We start from the raw sequence: 25,200 nt of genomic DNA on the forward strand, positions 1-25,200 counted from the left end.
GTGGGAACGCACAGGGCGGAGGGGAGTTGACGCCGGCAGCAGGTGGTCCCTGAGGTATTCCGGACCCATGCCATGTAGGGACTTAAAAACCATCACTAAGACCTTGAACCTCACCCGGAAGACAACTGGTAACCAATGCAGCTCACGGAGCAAAGGTGTAACATGGGAGTACCGGGAAACTCCCAAGACAACTCTCGCGGCCGCATTCTGTACCAGTTGGAGCCTCCGAGTGGTCTTCAAGGGAAGCCCCATGTAGAGAGCATTACAGTAGTCTAGGCGAGAGGTCACGAGCGCATGAGTGACCGTACACAGGGCATCCCGGTCCAGATAGGGCCGCAACTGGCGCACCAGGCGAACCTGGGCGAAAGCCCCCATAGTCACAGCTGCTACATGATCTTCCAGGGTAAGTCGTGAATCTAGGAGGACTCCCAAGTTGCGAGCCCTATCCACGGGGGGTAACAGCTCACCCCCCATAGAAAGGGATGGAATATTTTGAATGTCCCAGGATGCCGGAATGTACAGCCACTCAGTCTTGTCAGGGTTGAGTTGAAGTCTGTTCCTCCCCATCCAGACCCGAACCGCCTCCAGGCAACGGGACATCACAGCGAGGGCATCACTGGGGTGGTTTGGGGTCGAAATAAAAAGTTGGGTATCATCAGCATATTGATGATACCCAACTCCAAAACCACGAATGATCTCACCCAGCGGTTTCATGTAGATGTTGAACAGGAGAGGCGAGAGAACCGACCCCTGAGGAACTCCACAAACGAGAGACCTAGGGGCCGATCTCTGCCCCCCTGCCAACACCGACTGCGAACGTCCCAGGAGATAGGAGAACCACCGAAGAACCGTGCCTCCCACTCCCAATCCCCTGAGACGCCGCAGCAGGATACCATGGTCGATGGTATCGAAAGCCGCTGAGAGGTCTAATAGGACTAGGACAGAGGAACATCCCCTATCCCGAGCCCTCCAGAGATCATTCACCAGAGCGACCAATGCCGTCTCCGTGCTGTACCCGGGCCTGAAACCCGATTGGTACGGATCCAGATAATCCGCTTCATCCAGGACCAGAGGGAGCTGATGCGCCACCACACTCTCAACAACCTTCGCAAGAAAGCGAAGGTTGGAGACTGGACGAAAGTTGTTCAACACAGCTGGGTCCAAGGCTGGCTTCTTGAGGAGGGGTCTCACCACCGCCTCCTTCAAGACGGTGGGGAAATTACCCTCACTCAAAGAAGCAGATATCACCGCCTGGAACCAGCCTCGTGTCCTCTCCCTAGCTGCATAAACCAGCCAGGAAGGGCACGGGTCCAATAAACATGTGGTGGAGCTCAGCCTCCCCATAATCCTGTCCACTTCATCAGGGGTCACAGAATCAAACTCCTCCCAGATAACATTGACAAGACCGCCCGTGTCCTGATCGTCAGACTCTGCCCAGCTGGAGTCCAAACCGGTCCAAATCCGAGCGATTTTATCCGACAGATGCTGACCAAACTCCTCGGCACGACCCTGCAAGGGATCCCCCCTCACCTCCTGATTAAGAAGTGAGTGAGTCACCCTAAACAGGGCGGCCGGGCGATTATCTGCGGACGCGATGAGGGTGGAGAAGTAATTACATCTCGCCACCCTCATCGCAGCGAGATAAGACCTAATATAGGTTCTTAACCGCAACCGGTCGGATTCGGTTCGGCTGGACCTCCAGCAGCTCTCTAGGCCCCGTTTCCGACGCTTCATCTCCCGGAGCTCCGCGGAGAACCATGGAGCTCGTTGGGATCTGCACCGGGTCAGGGGCCGCAAGGGTACAACTCGGTCCAGTGCCTCAGTGGCTGCCCTTTCCCAGGCTTCCACTAAGGCATCCGCCAAGTTGTGAGCGACGGAGGCAGGTGGGGATCCCAGCGCTGCCTGGAACCCATCAGGGTCCATTAAGCGCCTGGGGCGGTACCATCTAATTGGTTCCGTATCCCCACGGCGGGGGGTGGTAAAACGGAAGACCAGCCGCAGGAGGTGATGATCGGTCCATGACAGGGGCATGATAAATGGAGAGCCCCCACCAAGATCATCCAACCATCGTCCAGATAAAAAAACTAGGTCCAGGGTGTGGCCTCCCTCATGAGTTGGTTCAGAAATTACCTGCGTCAGGTCCATGGCCGTCATGGAAGCCATGAACTCCCGAGCTAACTCAGATGACCCTCCCAGGGATGGTAGATTGAAGTCACCCAAAACTAAAAGTTTGGGGAACTCAATCACCAAACCGGAGAGGACATCGAGTAGCTCAGGCAGGGCTGCCGCTGTGTGACTAGGCGAAACGTACACCAGCAGCAAGCCCAACTGCGCCCCCGAACCAAACCTCAAAAAGAGAGACTCACACCCGACTATCTGAGGGACGGTGGTCTCCCGCGGACATAAGGTCTCCCTGATAACTACCGCCACTCCCCCGCCCCTACCTTGAGCCCGAGGCCGGTGTAACGCTCGGAAACCTGGTGGGCAAAGATCAACCAAAGGGACCCCACCCTCTGGGCCCAACCAGGTTTCGGTGACACAAGCCAGGTCCGCATGCTCACCCTCCACCAAATCCCGCACAAGGGGAGCCTTATTAACCACGGACCTGGCATTCAGGTAAACCAGCCGGAGCTCAGGAGGCTGCGCATCCTCGCTCCCGGCACCTCGGGGAAGAAACAGAGGGTCGGAGCGCCTCACCGCTTGTAAACAGCGGGGACGGCCCTCCCGGCAACGATACGGCCCTCTGTCCATGCGCCTGCTGCCATATCCCAGTGTCGTGGGAATCGGTAATCCCACGACCCGCTCCTGAGCCCCAGATGTAACCACACCCCGCTCCCCCAGAACGCAGTCGGACCCAGGCCTGGCCTGCACCATGGTTGTATGGCCACCCCCCATAGTCAAATGGGAAGATACAAATTAGGAAGATACTTACAACATATTCTGATTGTACTGTATATATTCATTCAAATACTGATTGCAGTATATGTGCTTTGTGATGATTGCTCCTTTCTTAATCTATCTAGTAGTTTCTCTTTACTAAAAGAAAAAATACTGATATTTCTACTAAAGGTTTTCATATTGGTCCTTGGTATCTTTCAGTATTCTCTGCTTTTTCCATCTTCTGTTTCTTCATCTTCCAGTGGTATATTTATTCCATTTATATTGTGTCATTCTTTGGGGAGCTTATAAAGTCTTTTGTTGTTTTAATTTCAGAATTACCCCAATAGAGATTGCTTGGCCCAAGCAGTGGGCCAGTGAGCTCCTTGATTGAAGATTTGTGCCAAGGTCTTCTGGTCCCACTGTAACATTTTAAATAAAACTCAAATCTACAAAGTATTCAGAGATACATATTCTTTATCTGTTGAACCATAGAGCAGGACATGGTTATTGTATGCATGTCCAACCTGTGGCCAGTGAGATGCAGGTGGCCCTAAACAGCTGGTAATGTGGTCCCACAAGATTGTAAACCTATGTGATTTTATATACATTGACTATATTACATACTTTATGTGCAACCCAAGACATTTCTTCTTCACTCAGTGTGGCCCAGGCAAGCCAAAAAATTGGACAATCATGGTTTAGGGTGTGGAACTCAACTCTTTGTATTAGGATCCAAATTAAAGCATCTTAGATAACTTTCTAGCATCTGCTTAAATACATTCAGCAAAGGATTGTTTGTAATGTCCCCTGATAATTAGATTGTCAAACTGCTAGGATATTTTTACTTTATTAGAGAATCAAGATCTGCCTTTCTGGTAACTTAAGTCCATTATCTTATTTATTGCACTCTGTGATAAAGAACAGATAATGGCTCCCTTCTGTGTTATACTATTGTATTCTTTTTCAGCTAGCTGTTTTTAATACTAAATATATCCAGTCTCCTTTCATGTCCATTTCCCTGATCATCCTTGCTATCCTTTCTTGAACTTATTCGAATATTTCTGAAACAAGCTTTGCCTAGAATTTGACACGATACCCAGTTGAGCCTGGGCAGTACAGAATACAATGAAATTATAGCTTTCCAATAATAAAAAAGCCAATAATTTACTGAAAAAAGAAACTGCGTATCCTTCAGTGGGTCTTATTTATAGGGAGGGGTGTGTGTGTGTGTATGTATGTAAGCTTGAAATAGCTATATGTCTCCCTTTAATTCTGTCAGCAATCCAAATTTTATATACACACACACATAGGTAAAGGTAAAGGTTCCCCTGCACATGCGTGCTAGTCATTTGCTCATCTCCGTTTCAAAGCCGAAGAGCCAGTGCTTGTCCGAGGACGTCTCCGTGGTCATGTGGCCGGCATGACTAGACGCCAAAGGCGCACGGAACGCTGTTACCTTCCCACCGTAGTGGTCCCTATTTTTCTACTTGCATTTTTACGTGCTTTCAAACTGCTAGGTTGGCAGAAGCTGGGACGAGTAACAGGCACTCACTCTGTTACGCGGCACTCGGGATTCGACCCGCCAAACTGCCGACCTTCTGATTGACAAGCTCAGCGTCTTAACCCACTGAGCCACCACATCCCTTTTATACACACACACATACATATGCATATATATATATATACACACATACATATATACACACACATATGTATACACACACACACACACAGAGAGGGTATGGTTGCAGGTTTCTTTTAGTGGATAGTAGAAAGTTAACATTTTAAAACTCCAGCATGTTTTCCAGCAAGCTTATAATTGAACTGTTTACACAAGTTTCCTGACTTGGTTCTGGCTCCTCTTTCTTTTTTATTCTTCATGACAACATCTGAATATTAATCTGTGCTTTATTGTTACAATTTTTTAAAAATATGATTGTTTTTGGCATGTACACTATTTAAACTTCTCAAACATACACTTACCAAGAATTGAGGTGCTCTACTAAGCAAACCCAACCAAAATAACCTTTCTGGCAAGATGCCTATGTGCATGCAAAGCATTCAAAGGGAAGAGCATCTTGGTTGTCATGGTGCTGAGCCCAGCATTATTTTGCACATGGAAGTTGCACTCAAGACAAGTTTTCTTTTCCAAAAAGGTACAACCACATTTCACCAAAACATTTTGTCATAACAATTTATCTTTAAAATTGGAAAGGATACAAACGTATTAATACAGTTCTAATTGCTGATTTTCCTTTAAGTCACAATTCCACATACACACACACACACACAGGTCATTTCTAACTCAACCTTGCAACAAATTTAGTACAAGTCAACATAAAGCAGACTGGCAGTTCTCTCACATTTTCTGTAAGTAAAGAGCAACTCAAGAGATGCTGTGATAATAAATCTGCATAAATCTGCACTCCTGAATGCATGAGCCAAGCCATAGTGGACTGCCTTGCACTGCTATCTGCTCCAACTATACTTTCCAAAGCTTTGTTGGCTGTTCAGATAAAGGGAGAGGTTACTTGCATCCTACTTTTGCTCTGAAAGCTCATAAACAGACTCTCCCCTCCCCATTAACATAGATCCCTGTTTAAGCCATGAAACCTTCCCAGGGCTAATGAAAGCCAAATGGGGTTCTAAATCAGTGTTTCGTAAAGTGTGGTCTGAGGACCCTTGGGGTCTAGGGTGTCACGAAATCAAAATTATTTGCTAGTTATTGAGATCTGCAAATATTTTAAGCAATCACACGCTCATTTTTTATTTTATTTTTAAAATATTGTACAGATTTTCATGAAAAAGCATTTACGTTAACATCGAATAGGTTTCATATTGTTATTTTTACCCCATTCAATGCATTAATATTGTACGAGCACGTCAATTTTCAATTTTAGTACGGTAAAAGATCGACAAAACGATCCATACAAACAAAAGCTCTTTTGAGGTCCTCCATGGTTTTTAAAAGCGGGAATTACTCTCCTTCTAGCAAAAAGTTTGCTCTCCACCGCAGCGAGACTCTCGCTTGTGAGAAGAAAATCAGTTGAACGTCGGTCCACAACTTCAAAAATTTCAGTCACTTCCCATGCCAAGAAAAAAAACAACTTTTTTTTCCCCAAACTGAAGCCTAACCCCAAAAAACTCCCCCCAAAACACAGACTGAAGTCGAGTGTGGCAGTGAAAGAGGGAAGGAGGGCATGACAGTTCCGGAGAAAAACTCTGGGGTGCCCCCCTTCCTAGTGCCCTAAGCCAGCGTTTCCCAACCTTAGGAACTTGAAGATGCGTGGACTTCAACTCCCAGAATTCCCCAGCCAGCTATGCTGGCTGGGGAATTCTGGGAGTTGAAGTCCACGCATCTTCAAGTTCCTAGGTTGGGAAACACTGCCCTAAGCACGCGCTTGTTTTGCGTAATGGTTAATCCAAAGTTGGCTTGCCCTTCCACATAGGTTGCGCAAGTTTTCTGAAAAGTTTATACTTAACCCGACGCTTCCAGGGCCCGCGAGCTAAGAACGGAGAGGAGGGCCCAACGCGAACGCAGCTCCTCAAAAGCACGCGAAAGAAGCGCTGCCAGCTTCACCCCTCCCTCCCTCCCTCCCTCCTCCGCCACCTTCGCAGCCGTTAAAAACGAAAAGGCCGCCCCCCTCCCTCGGTTTTGAGGATTAACCGCCATAGGCCGGAGCCGCCTCTTTCCCTTCAAGCGGCCAATCCGCTCGGTCCGCCGATTCTCCCAAGATGGCGTTGGCTCCGCCTCACAGTTTCCTCCGGGAATGGAACGGGCGGGCGGCTGCGGTCGAAGCTGGGGCTCCACCCTGCGCTGGGGAGGCCGGTTTGGGTGTGTGTGCGCGCCTCGGCAGGCGGAGCGTCGGTAGCAGATTAGTTCCAGCGGCGGCGGCGGCGGCAGCGGTGGAAGCCCGAAGCGAGAGCGGCCAGCCGCTGACCTGGGGGAAGGCGCGCTTCGGTTTCTCAGTAAGCGGCGGACTTGGGCGGCAGGGGTCGGGCGGTCCGTCGGGAAGCGAGTCAGATGATGGCAGAGGCTAACGGAGGGGCGGCGGGGCTCAGGAAAGTTTCGCCGTCGGAGGGGGATTCGCGGCCATGTTGGGGAAGGGACTCGGCGGAGCCCGCGCATCTTTTAGTCGTGAGGGAACAAGAGCGGCAGGACCCGCTCTCGTTCCCTCACGACTAAAATGGGGGGGGGGTCCATTTCCTTCTCTGCCTCGCTTTCTTTCTTCCTTCCCTCCCTTCTGGTTGCTCCTTCAGGTGCCGTCGGTTGGGGCCGTTGAGCCGAGGGGGAGGCCGTGAGGGAGTTCAGGCATCCCCGGAGCCCCTCGCGTCGAGGCGGTAGCGGCGCCTGACTTGGCTTTGGCTCGGGACGCCTGGCCGCAGGAGGGCGGCAGGGAACCCGAGGGAGACGGGCCGGTCTCGGAGAGAGCTCTTTCCCCTTGGCGACAGTCTTTGCCCCTTCTTCCCAGGGGCTCCCTCGGAGCAGCCCCCGCACGAAGCGGGGGGACAAGTCCCCTCAATTCTACAGCCGGAGGATGGTCGCCTCAAAGCGCTCGCAAAAGGTTTCCACCCAGTGGGAGGTGGGAGCGCCTCCTTGGTCTCTACGTTGCACCTTTGGAGTCCCGGATCGGCGTGTCGCGCCTTCTGCTTTCCTCTCGGCCAGGGGTCGGCAACCTCGGCTCTTTTATGACTCGTGGACTTCAACTCCCAGAATTCCTGAGCCAGCATAGCTGGCTCAGGAATTCTGGGAGTTGAAGTCCACGAGTCATAAAAGAGCCGAGGTTGCCGACCCCTGCTCTCGGCGAACCCGAATAACATTTTGTTTCCCACACAGCCGCACCTTTCTCCGGATTGACGGACCGTCGGTCTCGACCCCTCGCTTTTTTTTCCCCCCTTTTCTTTTTCTTTTGGGTTTCGTTCTGGCGCTGGGACCCAAAGTTCCCGCGAGCAACGTTTTTGGAGAGGAGAAGGAAGTCGAAAGCCCGTCTGTAAAAGAAAAAAGAAGGACGCGCGTGTGTTGCGTTTCTTTTCTCGAGTTTCGCGACAGAGTGCGATTGTTTTGCATCGGGAAGCGGTGAACTTCCTGCGCCTGTCAACAGGCTTAGCTAGGCGTGGATTCTTCTTTGCAAAAAGTTAGATTCTCTTGGGTTTAGTCTTGTGTTCTTTCTGTGAGTTGGGCCCAGCCGAGATATTCTAAAATGCCGGTATTAAAAAAGATTACTCCCTCCTTGGATGTCTGGGAGAAAGAACTGATCCCAGTTTCGGTACTTATCCTGAAATGAAAATGCTGGTTCCTTTTCAGCCTTTAATAATATTGGAATTTCACTTCCTTATTTATTTAGGAAACTCAAGAGTTACTTAACTTCAAAAACACCACTTAAAATGAGGCAGAATTAATATTGACAGAAGATGAGGTTACTTCAGCCAAAATGCACTATCAGTGAAACTGTTCTAGTTAGGTTCATTTGACACATTGATTTACAATATAATCGAGTGCATTCATACCATTGTGATTTATTCAATAAAGATGAGTGGCAAATAAATTTTCTAAATAAATAAACTTGTTTTTCTAAACAAGGTATGCCATCTTTAAAAGTACAATTATCTAGAAACAGTTTTACAAGGTGCCTAAATAGTACCTACTGATAAACATAGTTCATTCAAATGGTTTACTTTTTTATTTTACAGTTTTCAGGCTTTCTGTAGGATTGCTTTTTGTTAACAGATTTATATGTTTGTGAAAACATTAGTTCATTTTTATGAACAAGATTTCACTTGCTGTGATTTTAATGCTTTAAACTGATATTTTCCTTTTTTGTAAATACAAATTATCTTATTTAAGTATTTTATTTTTAGTAAATTACTCTAATTTCTTTTATTCAATAGGACAAGAACTGTGGTTGTTAAAATGTATGTGAAATTGAGTAACCCTTTCAAAGGGGAAATTTTTAATTTTTTTGCCTACAGTATATATTTTTTCTACTGCAAATCTTGGATCTTCAATCCATTTCATGTGGATGTTTTGGCTACCAAAGTATTCCATCTATACATTAAAAATAGAAGAAAATGACAATCAGTAGAGTTCATAAGAGTAACATAGGTAAATGGGCACATTCTTGTTCCAGCAGTTTGCAGCATGACATTTAATTAAAGGCATATTAAATGTCATGAATCATTGCAATGATTTATGTTTATTTTTATTTCCTTTTAAAATGATACTGCTGATATCTGCACTTTTTACAAACACGTATGTGGATATAAATTTGAGTTTTACCCATTGCATGATTATTCTTGCAATTTGTAGTAAAAACTTCTTTCTTTTATATATAATCTAGGTAGGTAGCTTTCAGATTATAAATTGTGTTCTAAAACAACAAAAAACAAATAATAAAATACTATTATTTAATTATTGCAGTGCATAGACTGGAAAATCATAAATTTCATTTGTATGACTGGATTTTTTTAAACTGAAATATAGGTGCATAGTTTTGGCTTTGTTGTATTGCTGCAGATCTTCAGAAATCAGTGTAATAGTCTCAGATTTACTGGCAGAAAGAGATTAGGCTGTTGGTAGATCAGCAGTATACTTGTTGATACCTGTTGCCATACCAATTGAGCAACATCTGTATTTACTGCATGATGGTGTGACTTTACTGTTGTATCTTTATATTCTGAACTGGCTTAGTAACACCATAAATTTAAGAATGATTCTTAAATTCAGAGGTTTAAAATTGACCAGATTTTATAGTTTTGTCCAAACGGACTACTGAGAATAAGAAAAGATCTTAAAACTTACTATTTTAGGGCCTTGTGGATTTTTTTTTGTTTTTTGCCTTGATAATTGTTAATTGTGGGATTTGTTTTTGTTAATTGAAAACTTCCTATGCATTGCAAAGATTTAAATTTTCATGCAATAAATCAGGGGCAAATCTTGTTTGTACATTTGATTATGTATTCCTGAATTTTGGAAGGGAGTAAATAGAAGGGCATAGCGGCCTAAAAGCATTGTTTCCTGCTGTGAAGGAAAGAGGGATGCTTCTCTGTCTCTTTTCACTCATATGATTTACAATTTTTGAAAAAATGAATTTCCAGATAATTCCAGTGTAGAATTGAACATACATTTATATGTATTATTTATGTTTTATTTAATTTTGCCATTGAAATCATTTCCCAAAATTCTAATGATTTCAGCATAGTTAAAATATTAAATTTGCCTTCCTTTGTAAAATAATTTCAGGTCAGCTTCAGATTTCGCCACTATCTGTAACCTGTCAGATTCTTAATGAGTACGTTCTAACATGAATGGTTTAACCTGGACACCTGTTTTTAGTTGTGTGGAAATTCTTGAACTTATTTTGCTCTTATGTGCTATTTAGGAATCTAAAAGCAAATGTAGAGATATCCAGGTCATTATGTCTTTTATACAAATAAGGTGTGGCCATGAAGTGGTCATTAAATAATGGAGAAGTTCCCTGACTCAGGCTATATAATACCTACTCATCAAGAGAAGAAGAGTAACATTATAGCACTCAGGCTGAAACTACCATGGCCCAATTTTTAGAGTTCCTGGCAATTAATTCTATTCCCTACTTTTAATCTTCTTTGGTAGATTCTGGAGATTCTTGAAAGTACTTATTCTATTTTACCTCTATAGAGAATCCATGTGTGATAAGATTTGTCCATTTGGAAAAAATAAAATAAAATGCAGTTTAAAATAAGATTTTAGTCTGTCAATATATTTTTCACTCTATTGAGCAACTGGATCCCTTGTTTTGATTTTGATTAGTATTGTGAGGTTTTTTTTGTTCTTTGTATTTATACAATTTATAGGCCATGCAATTCCCAATTAGAAATAATTAAAAACAAAAAGTTTTTAACAAAAGAATTGTGAATGGCCCCAGAAACACATTAAAACACAGAAAGTCCATCTAATTTACGCTTTGCCCCAAAGTCTGGGAGAATAACTGGATTTTTTATAGATTGAATAGCTTCCTGAACACCACTGGGGTAGGTTTGAAATTACAGTGATGCTGGAAAAATAACTTTTTGACCAAACCTGTATTTATAACTTTCACAGCATCCCTCAGTGATGTGATTGCCATTGCAATCAGTATATCTGTTCCTGTCCCCAACCTTTTTTTCCTTTTCTTTTACAAACCTAAATGGGAGGTTGAAAGGAAGGGATTACAATAAAGTAGGCAGGCACACAGTGGGGAGTACACATTGAAAGGGATGTGGTGGTATCAGTAGCTCTGAGCATGCTCAGGGACTGAGAGCCACAAGCACGTTGTACAAACTACCCAGTATATTCCTCATTGTGTGCTTAACTTTTTCTCTTATAATCCATTCCTCTCCATTCTCTCTGCTTTGTGTGGGAGAATGTAAGAAAAAAAATGGCTCGGGCACAGGAAAGATTGCCAACAGAAATAGTTTGTCCCCCCTCTCCTTGAGGGGGAAAAATTGAAGAGGAAGGGATTATAAGAGAGCGAACAGGCCCACAATGGGGGACACACCAGACTGTTTGCATAGCCCATTCATCACTACTGTACATTCCTTTTGATATTTATTAATAGATTGAGTTCCAGCAACTACATACAGCAAAAAAATTCATTTCAGCCACTGTAGTTGAGACACAGATTTGGGACAGTAATATAATAAATGTTTTAAATGGTATTACTTAGAAAAATTATGAGAAAGGTAAGCACAAGCAAAAATAACTTAATTTTTTATAGTTAATAATTTCTTCATGTGAGGATAAAGCCTAAACTCTGTCTGTATATAATACTAATCTGATTTCTTTGTATAACTTTCCTAGAAAGTGCTTGAATTGATATTAATCTTTCAGCAAGATATTTAAAATTTAAGTATAACAAATTAAATAAAGAATACTATGTGATTTATTTATTTTATTGTGAATGTTAGTGTAATAATGTATGATTCTACCTTTGCTTATATTACGTCCATATTGATATATATGGAATTGATTGACTAATTACTTTCTTATAAGAAATTTGTTGAAAACCTACAGTACTCAGATGTACTATATAAATGACTATCATGGGAGTGGTGGTGGTAAAGAAAACTCAAAATAGTGATTGAAGCACTTGTGACCACCATCTTGACTTTTTTCACTCTCCTTGTGGGCAATACTGGCAGTTTATTAATAAAAGCAAAAAAATGAAAAGCATGCACCTATATGTAAAATATCTGTTCAAAGGCAATATCATGTTGAAGAGTTTGTACTGGGCATCACTTTAGCTTGAAACTGGTGATTGATAATATGAAAAGATTAGTTATCACATACTTGTGTAGTATGTGTACTATTTCTCTAATTAGAGGGTTGTTTTGGATGATCATGTAGGCAATACTGTACAGATGTATCTGTTCCCTTTCAAGTGATTTTTAAAACTTTAAATGAGCTTCTGTAAGGAAATGAGAAATAATAGTTTCTAGACTTCTAAAAGTGATTCAGAATACAGCCGAAAGCTATGGACATGGTTATTACTCTGTGGCTTCCCTTTAGCAGAGTATTTTTGGTTTATATTTACTTTCATTTGCTTCATCTGCTTTTTTGACTATTGTACCCTGTCATGGTTCTTTAGTTTTACCTTTGTGAGAAATCTTCTCATGAGATCTTAGTCCTATTATTGTGATAGTGGGCAACTCCTCCCCCCATTTCGGGGGCTACGTATTTTGCCAGATACAAGCTGGATCAATTCAGTTGTTAACTTGTATAAGTGGGTAGAATATTAGGCAAAAAAGGGGCTACAAATATGGAGCAGATGATTTGATAATATAATTTATTTGTGGATATCTCTGACATCTTTACTTTCTGAAAGAGCCTACTAAAGAATAGATTTTGGTCTTTTCAAAATGTACAAGGGTGATAGACAAATATTAGTATATATTTAAATATTCTATACTGGATATCACATTGGATACCAGTACATTGGCTATTATGCTCCAGGCAGTATTAAATTTGTGGTTATGATATTAATACCAATAAGTAGATAGACATTATTCCATAAATAAAACACTCAAATTTCCACCTTTTTCAATTTGGTAAGGCAGCAAAGTACAAAGTTTCCCTGTATGCTATCCAGTTAACATCATATTATTAGTTATTCCTGCAAAACACTGCTATTTATCATTTTGATATGATTCAAAACAGAAAATGCTGTATAAGTAGCATCAAAATCAGTGGGGGATCTTGAATTTCTTATAGTATTGGAATGTTGTATGGCTGCAAAGCTTTATCTGTCAAACCAACTTTTTGTGCATATTGTTAATGGAACTTTCCTGGGTAATCCCAGTATTATAATCCGATTGTGGAAATCATTATGCCAGTCATGTCCAGTTTTAAGGGGTGGGGCTTAACTCTGACTCACAGTTGAAGAGCCAGCATTGTCTGAAGACGCTTCTGGGTAATGTGACCGGCATAACTATACCGCCAAAAGTGCATGGAATGCTGTTACCTTCCCACCAAAGTGGTACCTATTTATCTACTTGTATTTGCATGCTTTCAAACTGCTAGGTTGGCAGGAGTTGGGGCAAGTATAATAATACTGCAAGGCATATAGCCCATATATTTGTTCTGCCACCAACTATCCTCTCCTTCCCTATCCTTCCATGCCAAACATAAATATCTAGAAAGTATTTTACTCATATTCAGATGAACCCGAACAAGAGCATTCTTCATATCTCTAACTTAGCATATGTAGTTTAAGGATGTTGCAGTGGGTTTGAATGTACACCTATGCCATCTATCTATTTTTACCACTCGTGTGAATGGTCTCAGCAGCTCTGTCAAGTACTGGCAAGGCAACCAAAGTTGTGTCATGGCAGACATATGGAATGTGCCACAAATAGCTTTTTTAAATAAAGGAAAATAGTGTATTGTAACTACTATTGAAAATATTTTATATCAAACTTTTTACTCACAGTAAATTTGATTTGGGGCCTACTACAATGGAATAACTGAAAACATGATGTTATGGGAAGAGAGCTATGTTAGTCTGTGTTGGCAAGAAAATATAGTGGGAAGCCCGGGAGTTAATCAAAAGGAAAGTATCTAAAGTTCTTAGAAAAAAATGATTGAATCCTTATAATATGTATATATTTAAACAATTTTTAAAACTAAGATAATACTGTAACATTTCTAGACAAACTTCTATCCAAGTATCTTGCATTATATACATTCACATAACCTTTTTTTTCTTGTGCATATCTGGAATTTAAATTAGACAACAGTAATTAGATAACAATGAATACTGTATGTCTTCCTTCTTGAATAATTGAAGTATACGTTGAACAATTGCTTACTGCTAAGTGGATGAATAATTGATTGAAAGTGCATAGAAGTAATTGTAACATATTTGGTTTTATTCTAATTTCATGTTATTGTGTTTTTTTCTTTTCCTGAGATGGTTTATCGGTAATCTACCGTATTTTCCACAAATTCACCATGATAATTGGATTACTTTGAGGGAAAGATCATACATTGCAGTAGATCATAATGTGATTTATTTGGTTTTGATTTAATGTGCAGTCTTATATAAGCCATTATAGTTTGTAAACTGAACTATGGGTATCAGAGAACCAACCATTGTGATCTATTCAACCTAATTAAAATAAATCTTGGCTTAATTCATTGTGTGAAATTAGTTTAGTGACAAACTCATCAAGGTTATCAGTGTGTATTATAGTTAAGCAAATATTTTCCTGAATTCTAAAACTTCCTGGAAACAGGTAGTTGTCTGTGACTGTGACTGTATCATTCCATTAATGTAATTGTAGTTCAGCATCATTAAAACCTTACTATTACCTTCATTTAAAACTGTTCTGCACTCCGCCTATATGTTTATGGATGCTAAAGTGGTGCCTTTTTTGACAGGAGAAAAAAGTGGCTGTGTTTGTGAAATTCATTGTGGTGTAACTAACAATAGGAATTACTACATAACTAGAGCTTTAGACTCTGTCTGTTTTTTGGATGAAAGCATTATTAAGGAACTGATACTTGGGTCATAATTTATTTATTTCCTTTCCTAGTTCCCTAAAAGATCATTTTTAACTGATAATCTTTAATTTAAAAACTGAAACACTTGATTCAGCTAGGAATTTTAAATTCCACATTCTGTATTCAATCACAATTTATATTAGGCTCTTGTGAAATGAATAATTATATTCTTGGTATCTTTGGTCTGCAATTTTACTTTTACTTTTTTCTATGAGATACTTAACAAAAATAACAGCCAATTTCTTCTCTTCATGTGCTATAATTAAGTCTTGTTCCTAATGTTTTAGGTAGAGAAATTCAACTATGAACTATTGAGCAGAGTCAGATTTTGCAAATGTTTACCACTTAATCTGGATAAAGTTGCAAAATATTGCATTGTTTTGTGTTACATTTGTAATTGAGAGATGTGGCATATAAATGTAATAATAACATCCATTTGTATTTAGGAAAAGAAGCCTATATATAAGAAAGGCTCAAGTCCGATGCTTTTCATTTCTAAGATGAAAAGCAGAGCTGATTAGAGAATTGGAATGCACTTTTCAGATCTAGTCCACTCCAGTCCCTGCTCAGTAAAGGATACAAGTGTAGCATTCCTGATGTAATTATTACTGAATGAGGACATTAGATTAAAAGATCAGTGCTGTATAGTAAAGTGTTAGTTATAGTTTGGATTAGATGTCAAAGCCCAGAAATAGCATGTTGTATTTTTATAGACAGCACACTAAAAAGCAGAGACATCACCCTGTCAACAAAAGTGCGTATAGTCAAGGCTATGGTCTTCCCAGTTGCAATGTATGGCAGTGAAAGTTGGACCATAAAAAAGGCTGAGCGCCAAAGAATTGAGGCCTTTGAACTATGGTGCTGGAGAAGACTCCTGCGAGTCCCTTGGACTGCAAGGCGATCAAACCGGTCAGTCCTAGAGGAGATCAACCCTGACTGCTCTTTAGAAGGCTAGATCCTGAAGCTAAAACTCAAATACTTTGGCCACCTAATGAGAAGGAAGGACTCACTGGAGAAGAGCCTAATTCTGGGAAAGATTGAGGGCAATAGATGAACGGAACGACAGAGAATGAGGTGGCTGGTTGGAGTCACTGAAGCAGTAGGCGTGAGCTTAAATGGATTCCAGAAGATGGTAGAGGACAGGAAGGCCTGGAGGAACGTTGTCCATAGGGTCGCGATGGGTTGGACACGACTTCGCAGCTAACAACAATTTTTATAGGTATAAGTGGAAGAATAACTAGATTGGGGTCCAGTTAATCAGTGTTTTTCAACCTCAGCAACTTTTAAGATGTGTGGATTTCAGTTTCTAGAATTCTCCAGGCAGCACCTTGGCTGGGATATTCAAAGTCAAAGTCCACATAACTTGAGAAACACTGTACAATAGTGGGTTGTTCAGTGAAAATCAGGATGAACTTTTCAAATCAATGTTAATACCATTATTGGCTCTATGTTAAACAGCAGTCTTCAACTGCTATGGTGCTGCAAAAGGTCTATGTGTGTATCGCATCAGTGAGCCACAAATAAATGACAGGAAGTGTTGCATAGCTGCATAGCTAGAGCCCCATTGCTATGACATTGCCAGAGCCCAACTGCCTCCATTTCTCCTCACAGGTCGCAGCAACCTGTGATGTCACAAGACTTCCAGTTTTGTAACCTGGAAGTCCCACCTATGAGATTTATATCCACACAAGTGAACATGTTGACAGTGTACTATAATCTGAAAAAGGTGAAAAAGCACTGTGTTAAAGTATAGGAATAAAGATGAGATTGAACTTTATATGGGAATGTCATATGACTTTATAGGCATAGCTGAGGTCTGATGCAAGGATTTTCACATCTGGAGTACAGCAGTTGAAAGATACAGTTCATTCACATGAAAGAAAAATGGTAGAATGGGAAATGGAATAATATGTTAAAATAGTCATATCTACATCTTCAATTTGAAGGTCCTAAACTGCTGGGACTCCTGCAGCAATAAAACCTTTTTCACTTCCACTTTATGTAAAAGAAAAAAGACCATGCCAGCCTCCTTTGTTGAGGGAAAGGGGGAGATTTAACAAAAACACTTCTAGTCCTGCTGTTTTGTTTAGGTTACTGAGGAGGAACAAATCTGTCAATCTAATATTTCCCTTATGGAATCTGAAGCTCAGAAACTTGGAGAGTGAGCCAAGAGTTCCCTCCAGTGAGGGAACAGAGTCATAGCATTTAAAAACCAGAAAACAACCTGGCTTTGTGATAATCATCTCACCTCACTGTAACTGAGTTGGTGCTGGAGAGTGGTTTTAACTGTAGGAACACAGGTGCCTGGAGCTACTTTCTAACTGGTTTAAAATTCTCGTATAGAAAATGCCTAAATGGAAGGATTAAATAAAAGCAAAAGTTATTGCTAATGTATGTGACTAGGTATGTATAAAGAGAAGAAGGTGTGCAAAAAGGCATGAAGAAGGGACTAGCACTGATGTTTTCTATTTGGGTAATGCTAGAAAACAAGCAAGCTCAGAGAGCACCAAGGTCCCCCCGCACAAAGTTGTGACTTCTCATGAGGGCAAACTCTGCCAATCATAATTTCTTCAGAAAGTTTCTGACTTTTTTTGTTATTTTACTTCTTCAGAGGATGGAGAAAGGGAAAAGAATATCAGAGTATGAGATCAGCTCAATGTGGAAGATTTAATAAAGTGGGAATAATGAAATTTTGGGAGGAATTTGTTACACTGGAATTCTTGATTTTGAGAAAGATTGAATCTGAGTGTAGAGATGTACAGATATCAGATAAGTGTTTCTCAATCTGTTTATAGCCACCTCTTGATTCTTTTGGTGTAATAAAGTACTAAGGTGAGATAAGTTGTAAAACCAGCCTAATGCCCAGTAATTCCATCCTGTCACACAGTGTTGCCTTCTCATAGAAAGAGATTAATTATAAAATCATTATAGCCAATCTATTAAAATAGCAGAACAGGCATGCTCTTTCTTTTGAATGAGTGTTTCTTGTTTTAGTGTTTAGAAAGACCCATTTTTTCTCAGAATAGTTTCATTCACCATAGAAAGAGTTTTAATAATTTGCAAGCTATATATTTTCTTTAAAAGCAGCTAGAAAGTGCAAGGAATTCCATTTCTGCTATTTTTTGGCATTCACTATTCTAGAACACTTTTATTCTGATTTGAACAACATTGCTCAAAAGTTTTTTTAAAATTAGAATTCCAATTAAAGTTGCTATCCAAACTGAGCAAATCTAGTGAGTATAAATATGTTAAGACTCCTTCAAAATGGTTTTTTCTGTTTCTCCTTACACAAGTGCTAAAAGAGATTTTCTTGTGAATACATTAATCTATTTAAAATCTCATTAGAACTGAGTGATTACCATGGCTCCAGTCCTTTAATAGGTCCAGGCATCTTTGAGTAACAGTTGAACTATATTTTAGATAACATAAAAGTTGCAAATGTATACTGAATGATAAGATTACTACCTGTGCATTCTAATATAAAAATAAGCATGTAGGGGTAAACTACATGTAAAAGTATAAATGGGAAAGGAGATTTCTGTAGCTTCTAGTTTTGTTTCATTAGAATATCAGTTCCTCCTGAAACAATTGTAAATGTGTATAAAATATTGATTGTAATTGTCCATGGTTAGCAGTACTTAGGTTGATCTATAAGCATATTCATGTAGAGCCAGTTTGGGATAATGGTTTAGGCTAGAAGTCTTCAGGCTAGAAACCAAAAAATTGTGAGTTATAGCCCTATCTTAAGCATATAACCAGCTGGGTGATCTTGGGCTAATTGCTACAGTTCTCAGGAGTAACAAATTACCTAAAGGTACAACTTTTAAGCATGTATGTATGTGATGTACTATACTTCCTAGTCTGTGCTTTAAGAAATTTATATAAACATTCTTCCATGTTGCTTTTACATATATGTATAATTTGCTTTTATTGTGGTGCAAATTTGAGCTTGATTTTGGGAAACCTGTATAATTTTTTCCCCACACAACATATTAAAAATTATAGGGAACATTGGTGCATGGTTAAAAGAAGTAAGAGAAAAGGAGGAGCGAGAAAATTTTGGGAGTAGTACAGCCACAGGCCACACAAAGAGGTGGGGAGAAGAGGAGAGAGGCATACTAGTTAGTCCTACTTGCCTCACATGACTTGTCTGGATTGTCTCAAGTAAAATCTGGAACTTCCAATATTGTATAGGTTTTGGTTCTATTAGCTCACAATCTGTCTCATTTATTTCATACACAATTTAAATGAACCACAAAGTGGTTAATTGAAAATTCAAGTCACAGCTTTCAAGTAGCAATGTTCCCTACCAAATTCAATAGGGTTCTCCTGCATCCATATATTGTCGGTCCTACTGGTAGACCAGACTCAGAAAACAACTCTGCAGGAAGACTACAACCATTTCTATTGAGATTGGCTATAATAACAAGATCTTGCAAGAGGGATGGTGCTATATCTCTTCCTCCTACTTATAGTTCAGTGTATTAGGGAGGCAAGCGACTGAGCTGCTTCTGTTTGTTACCTTGTTTTGGATTTTAAAAAATGTTTCTCCTTTTTTCTTGCACAACGCCTTTAAGGTCGTCATTTTTACTCTGTACATACACTGGGAGTGGAAGATTGTCTCCAATTCTGAAGAGTGTTTTTGGGGTTTTAGTTGATGCCCTAGAAATTCCCTCTTATTTTTGAAAACATCCTGTATATATTTAAATAAGGGTGGGGAGGCGTTGTCAGCTCTATATGTTATGCTTCATGTATAGCTTTTGATTGAATAGCTGCAGTGCCTTAATTATTTATTCTTCTCTGTTGTAGGAACGTGGTGAAACATGGTGGATCGCTTGGCAAACAGTGAAGCAAATACTAGGCGAATAAGCGTAGTGGAAAACTGTTTTGGAGCTGCTGGTCAGCCTCTGACCATTCCTGGCCGTGTCCTCATTGGTGAAGGAGTATTAACAAAGCTGTGTAGGAAGAAACCAAAAGCAAGGCAGTTTTTTTTATTCAATGATATCCTTGTATATGGTAACATTGTTATCCAGAAGAAGAAATATAATAAGCAGCATATCATTCCTCTTGAAAACGTCACTATTGAATCTATCCAAGATGAGGGGGATTTGCGGAATGGATGGCTTATCAAAACTCCAACTAAATCTTTTGCAGTATATGCTGCTACTGCCACAGAAAAATCTGAATGGATGAACCACATAAATAAATGTGTTTCTGATTTGCTGTCCAAAAGTGGGAAGACGCCCAGTAATGAGCATGCAGCTGTCTGGGTACCCGACTCAGAAGCCACTGTTTGCATGCGCTGCCAGAAAGCAAAATTTACCCCTGTGAATCGTCGACACCACTGTCGGAAATGTGGATTTGTTGTCTGTGGACCCTGCTCTGAAAAGAGGTTTCTTATTCCCAGTCAGTCTTCCAAGCCTGTGCGAATCTGTGACTTTTGTTATGAATTCCTTTCCATGGGAGAGATGTCAACATGCCAGCCCACAAGATCAGACTCTTATAGCCAGTCACCAAAGCCTCCTTTAAATGACATATCAGATGATGATGATGACGATGACAGCAGTGACTAAATAATGGAAGAAAATATTTTTATATTACAGTTGGTGTTTGAACTTGAGTCGTATGAAAAATCTCTAGTTACAAGTTCTCCTGAGAAATCTACCCTAGCCATTAAATTTGCCTGAAAAACCTTTGAATCATATGTGCCTCAGTATTTAAACCTCCAAAAATGTCATTACTCTTTCTGCAGGGATTGACTGTTGCAAATACTTTCCAGCCACGTATACTTGATTTTCTTTCTACAAGTGAATTGGTTAGCAGTTCCCCTTCTCTGAACAGGAAGATTCGAAAATATAGCACAATTGTTTTCTTTGCAGTTTGTACTAATAAGTATTCCATTGTATGAATTCTTTTAATATTAGGATAGGGGAATTAAACCTGTATGAAACTGGTAATTTGGTTAGCAGATTGAAAAGGACATCTAACCAAACTTTGAAACTGATAGTTTACTTTTATTCTATATATTATAAATTCTGAAATGTTAATAACTATTTAAAAGCAATGCAAAATGTTATACACCAAGCAGTGCCTTGTAATGATTGCACTGTTGCAGGAAAAAAAATAACCTTGCACCCTCTGGCATGATCTAAGAAATGGTGCTGTTAGGATTAATTGCTCTTGTATAATGGGATTTCAGTAATAAGAGTTGTGATTTCATCCCTAGAACTGAGGGCTGTCCAGCATCTCCTTGCACAAAGACGCAAGATGAAGACAGATTCAGTACTATTGCGCAATGATTATTGTGAGTTGATCACAAGCATGGTGCTCCCACAAAATGAATAAAACTAATGGGGGCTTTTAAGAAATTAATTTTTCAAATAGCTAAACTACTTTCAAACTTGTATGATATTGTTAAATGTTTATAATTATCAGGTATGGTTAAGTGAAAACTCTTGTCTCAGATCATGTTATTTGCTGTAATGTTTTGATTTGATATTTAAATCCTTAGATCATTCACTAACATTTTTAAACTATAGGACGTGGATTTGAAAATAAACTGTGTTCTAAAAGCACAAATTGGGAGAATAGGCTAGCTATTCATTTGAAATAACAACATTTGTACACAGCTGACCTCAAGATGTAAATGAATTGCAGGTGACTTTATTTTAAATGTCTAAAACCAAGCCCTGACAAATAGTACAAAAGGTGTTTCCAGTAAATTTCTTAGTTTGTACAATATTCTTTCTACAATGGTGTCAATTTTAAAAAAATGTCAACTTAGCTATAAAGTTTTGTAAAATCCCACAACATATTTCTATTTTTATATAATAGTATGTTTAATTGTTTTACACAGAAGTCTCTTGACGGAATTGTGTGGGAATTCAATAGCACCTGAGAATTTATAAATAATATGGTGAATATTATTTGTGCAAAAATTATATTGAGTAATGTGCTTAGTAAGTCACAATTTCGGCACTGTTTTCTTTTCTGTCTGACTATATTTATTAAATAAACCATTAGATTTGCATCTGTGAACTTGTCTACCACTATAATCTAGTTGAATGAAGAGTATAATACCAAGTTGGGGCAAAAAAAAGTCATATGAGGAATCTAGCTATAAAGTGATGAAGCGTGGGCTCTATTGACTTGCTTAGAATCTGTAGAAAAGCTGTATTGATGGTGAGAATTCAAAAGGCTAAATTCCCAGTTGATACTCAAATGCCTAAACAAATGCCTAAATAGAGAAGGGCCTTGCATTAATGCTGGGAGTTCAAACTTATGCACATAATTTTTGAAACACTCAGGTCTCCCACAGCTTTCCTATGTTCCTTGAACTCTAAAATTCAATATTTGAGGACACAATATTTGAAAGTTTCATTTAATTGTAGTAAAGGTAGTTTTAATAGAATGATTATTTTTAGTATACTATAATATACCCAACAGCTTCATCCTGACAATAATTAACTTCAGTAATGCTTGTCCTTACGCAGTTATGAAGAGATTGAAGGCTTCCTCTATATTAACCAAAGTTTAGTGTATAGTCTGAACCCCATATTGTGGTTAATCTTATAGGCAAATCACATAAACTATAGAGTGAAATTGGACTGAATTTAGATAATTTGACAAATTAATTCTAAAACTTTTGAGGCTAACGTTAGAGGCGATCATCTGGGGTTCACTGAGGCTTATTCTTATGGCAGACCATATACTTAACATTATGTCTGATCAAGGCCTTCTCTTGTGTCTGATAATAAGCACTAAAGATGATTGTCTATCTGTGCATTAATATTTCCATAATTACTATTGATGCTTGGAAACGGATAGTTTGAAGGATGTCCCCCAATGTGTGCTTCTTTATGAAGAAGCCAATGAAAACTTTTTGAATTGGCTGGATATGTTATACTTTATTTTTTTCTACTGATTAGTTAAATCTTCCTTTCTCTGTAACCCAGATATGAACTGTAGGTTATGTGCATATAATTCAATTTTCTTAATGCTTAGTCTACATTGTGTAAAAATCTGTATTCAGTATCGAATGTAATTTTTATATTTGCCCAGTTATCTTTATATGCTGCACATATGCTTCAGCACTTTCATTTATTTGGCCACAAGCTCCTCCTATCAGTCCTCAAATCCAGTCATTGCATACAAATGAAATTTGCATATGCTACAATTAATCCCTGATGCTGTTTCCAATTGACAATGTAAAATAAGTAATCATAAGATTACGAGTGTGAAAGAAGGTTACTAATTTTATGATTTTGCTCATAATTTTATTTTGGAAAGCTATTTTGTGTGTTAAGTCAACTTTGTGAAAGGCTTAATAAATGATTTTGTAATTTTGTCAGACTATTCTGTTTTCATTAAATCTGAGGGCAACTATCAATAAACAAGGCTTTTTTGCTTGCTCCTACAGTGTGTAAAAAGAAATTAAAAGTGCACTGTGAAAAAGATAGTTAAACATTACTTACAAGTTCGAGAAATTTTAATATGAAAAGAGGATTTTGGAATGCTTCCATAGGTGATCAAAGATGTTATTTCTTAAAATTAAGGGTGGCAACCAGTCAAAGAACTTGTTTATTTTTAAATGATTGATTTGTTCAAATACACAGGGAAACGTCTATTTTTGTAAATAGAAAATGACTCTGAATGTATATCTTGCAACTTAATGAAGTAGCTTGATATGAACAGAAGAAATGGTCATTATATCCCTTAGATGTTTTCTTAACTGCTGTTTAATTAAATTTCTGTAATTTGCACCAAGACCCTTTGTTCTCCAACATTTCTTATGTTCCTAGGATCCCAGGTGCAAGATTTAATTTCTAGCTGAAGGTTCTCTGGAATAATGCTGTTGCTTAACTACACTGGCTTTAAGTCCCATTTTTGTTGTAGTTATATTTGGCAATATTTGAGGGGTCTAAAAATGAAAATATTTAACTTGAAAAAATTCTGATAAAATGGTAGAGATGAATAAAAGAAGCAAAACGTTTTGGAGGCTGAAATCCAAGCTTTTTCTGTTCAGGCTTGCTAAACTTGAGGGTTATTTTTTTCTTTTATGGATTTGAATACTATAACATTTGAACATGTGCCACATTCCTGAATGCCACAGGGCTTTTGCAAAAAGTCCTCATTTCTCTGTATCTGTTTAACACAATTTGCAAACTAATCTTACATTGGTAGTTTATACCCCCACCCCCCAAATACATATCCTTCATTCCTTGCTGAAACTGGAGGGAAGCCACAAGGGTGGAGAGCTTGTTTTCCAGTTGAATCACAACACATCTCTTGGGAGAAATTGTGGATTGCTTGTAGCCCAAGAACAAAAAGAAGATCCTCCTGTTAATTGCCAAATGTAGCAAAAACTGACATAGGTTTGTGTTGTGTGAGTTTCTATGTGTTCAGACATAATACGTACCTAGATTTGATTTACTCTTGACACCACCCAAGGGTATTAGTGGGGAAGTTAAAACATTCAGAATAGTCTGATAATTGCCTAATTAATTAAAGCCTATTCCTTTTTGATCTGCATTGGTAACACCCATTAAAAAGGGACAGGGCTTCAATTTTGTAATCACATTTTGATGTTTTGACCCAACAGTAATTACTTCTATGTTTTTAAAGCAATATAACAGATCCTATAAATCTTAATGATATATTGAAAAACTAATTGCAATATTTTAGATGTATGTATTTTACTCTTTTTATTCTGTCTATATTTATACTTCTCAAAAATGTCTAATAAAAATTTTATTTACCCTTTCTCATTAGGCTTTCATCTGAAAACCCCAAATACAAATATAGAAACATTCCTTTTTAAACTGATTTTTTTCGTCATGTCAGTGACTTCCCATTATCCCCTATTCCCCAGGGGGAATCTGTTAAAGGCCATATAATGATGAGAAGGACAAAATGGAAACGTGAGCATCATTGCTCCCTTTTTTCTTATTTTCTAAAACTCCTCCCATAGTGGATTTCTGGAGAACAAGATTGCTCTCAGCAGAAATCCAACTTGTGGCTTGCAAAAGGGTTTCAGAATTATGTTGAGGGCTACGGAGTTGCCTCTCTTGTAAGCAGAATACAGAGTGACCACAAACTGGTTTTTAGAGAGTCTGAGGTCTGGCAGTTAAGTGTAGCTCCACATGTTGACCATTAAATTAAACACACCCTCAATCAAAAGGAGCAACTCTGAACTATTAATAGAACTAGCTCTGTTCAGTTTAAAAAAAGAAACCCAGAAAATAGCAATAATGATGGATAAAGAATAGGGAAAAACAAAGCCAGAAGCAATGAAAACAGGA

The 25,200-nt window shown here is 39.4% G+C and overlaps 1 protein-coding gene across 1 annotated transcript; it reads left to right on the top strand.

Annotated features, from left to right (window-relative positions):
* The first annotated feature begins 6,657 nt into the window (after positions 1–6,657).
* PLEKHF2 (pleckstrin homology and FYVE domain containing 2) lies at positions 6,658–23,251 on the top strand. The gene is made up of 2 exons (XM_083357885.1): positions 6,658–6,849; positions 19,709–23,251. The coding sequence occupies exon 2, from the start codon at positions 19,723–19,725 to the stop codon at positions 20,470–20,472; it is 750 nt and encodes a 249-aa protein (XP_083214011.1). The 5' UTR covers positions 6,658–6,849; positions 19,709–19,722; the 3' UTR covers positions 20,473–23,251.
* Positions 23,252–25,200: the final 1,949 nt, after the last annotated feature.

This window comes from Vipera ursinii (assembly GCF_947247035.1).
Source record: "Vipera ursinii genome assembly, chromosome: 3".
Taxonomy (NCBI): Eukaryota; Metazoa; Chordata; class Lepidosauria; order Squamata; family Viperidae; genus Vipera; species Vipera ursinii.

What these genes read in the sequence shown, in the direction of transcription:
- PLEKHF2 (XM_083357885.1), top strand. Translation starts at nt 19,723, where the DNA reads ATGGTGGATCGCTTGGCAAACAGTGAAGCAAATACTAGGCGAATAAGC.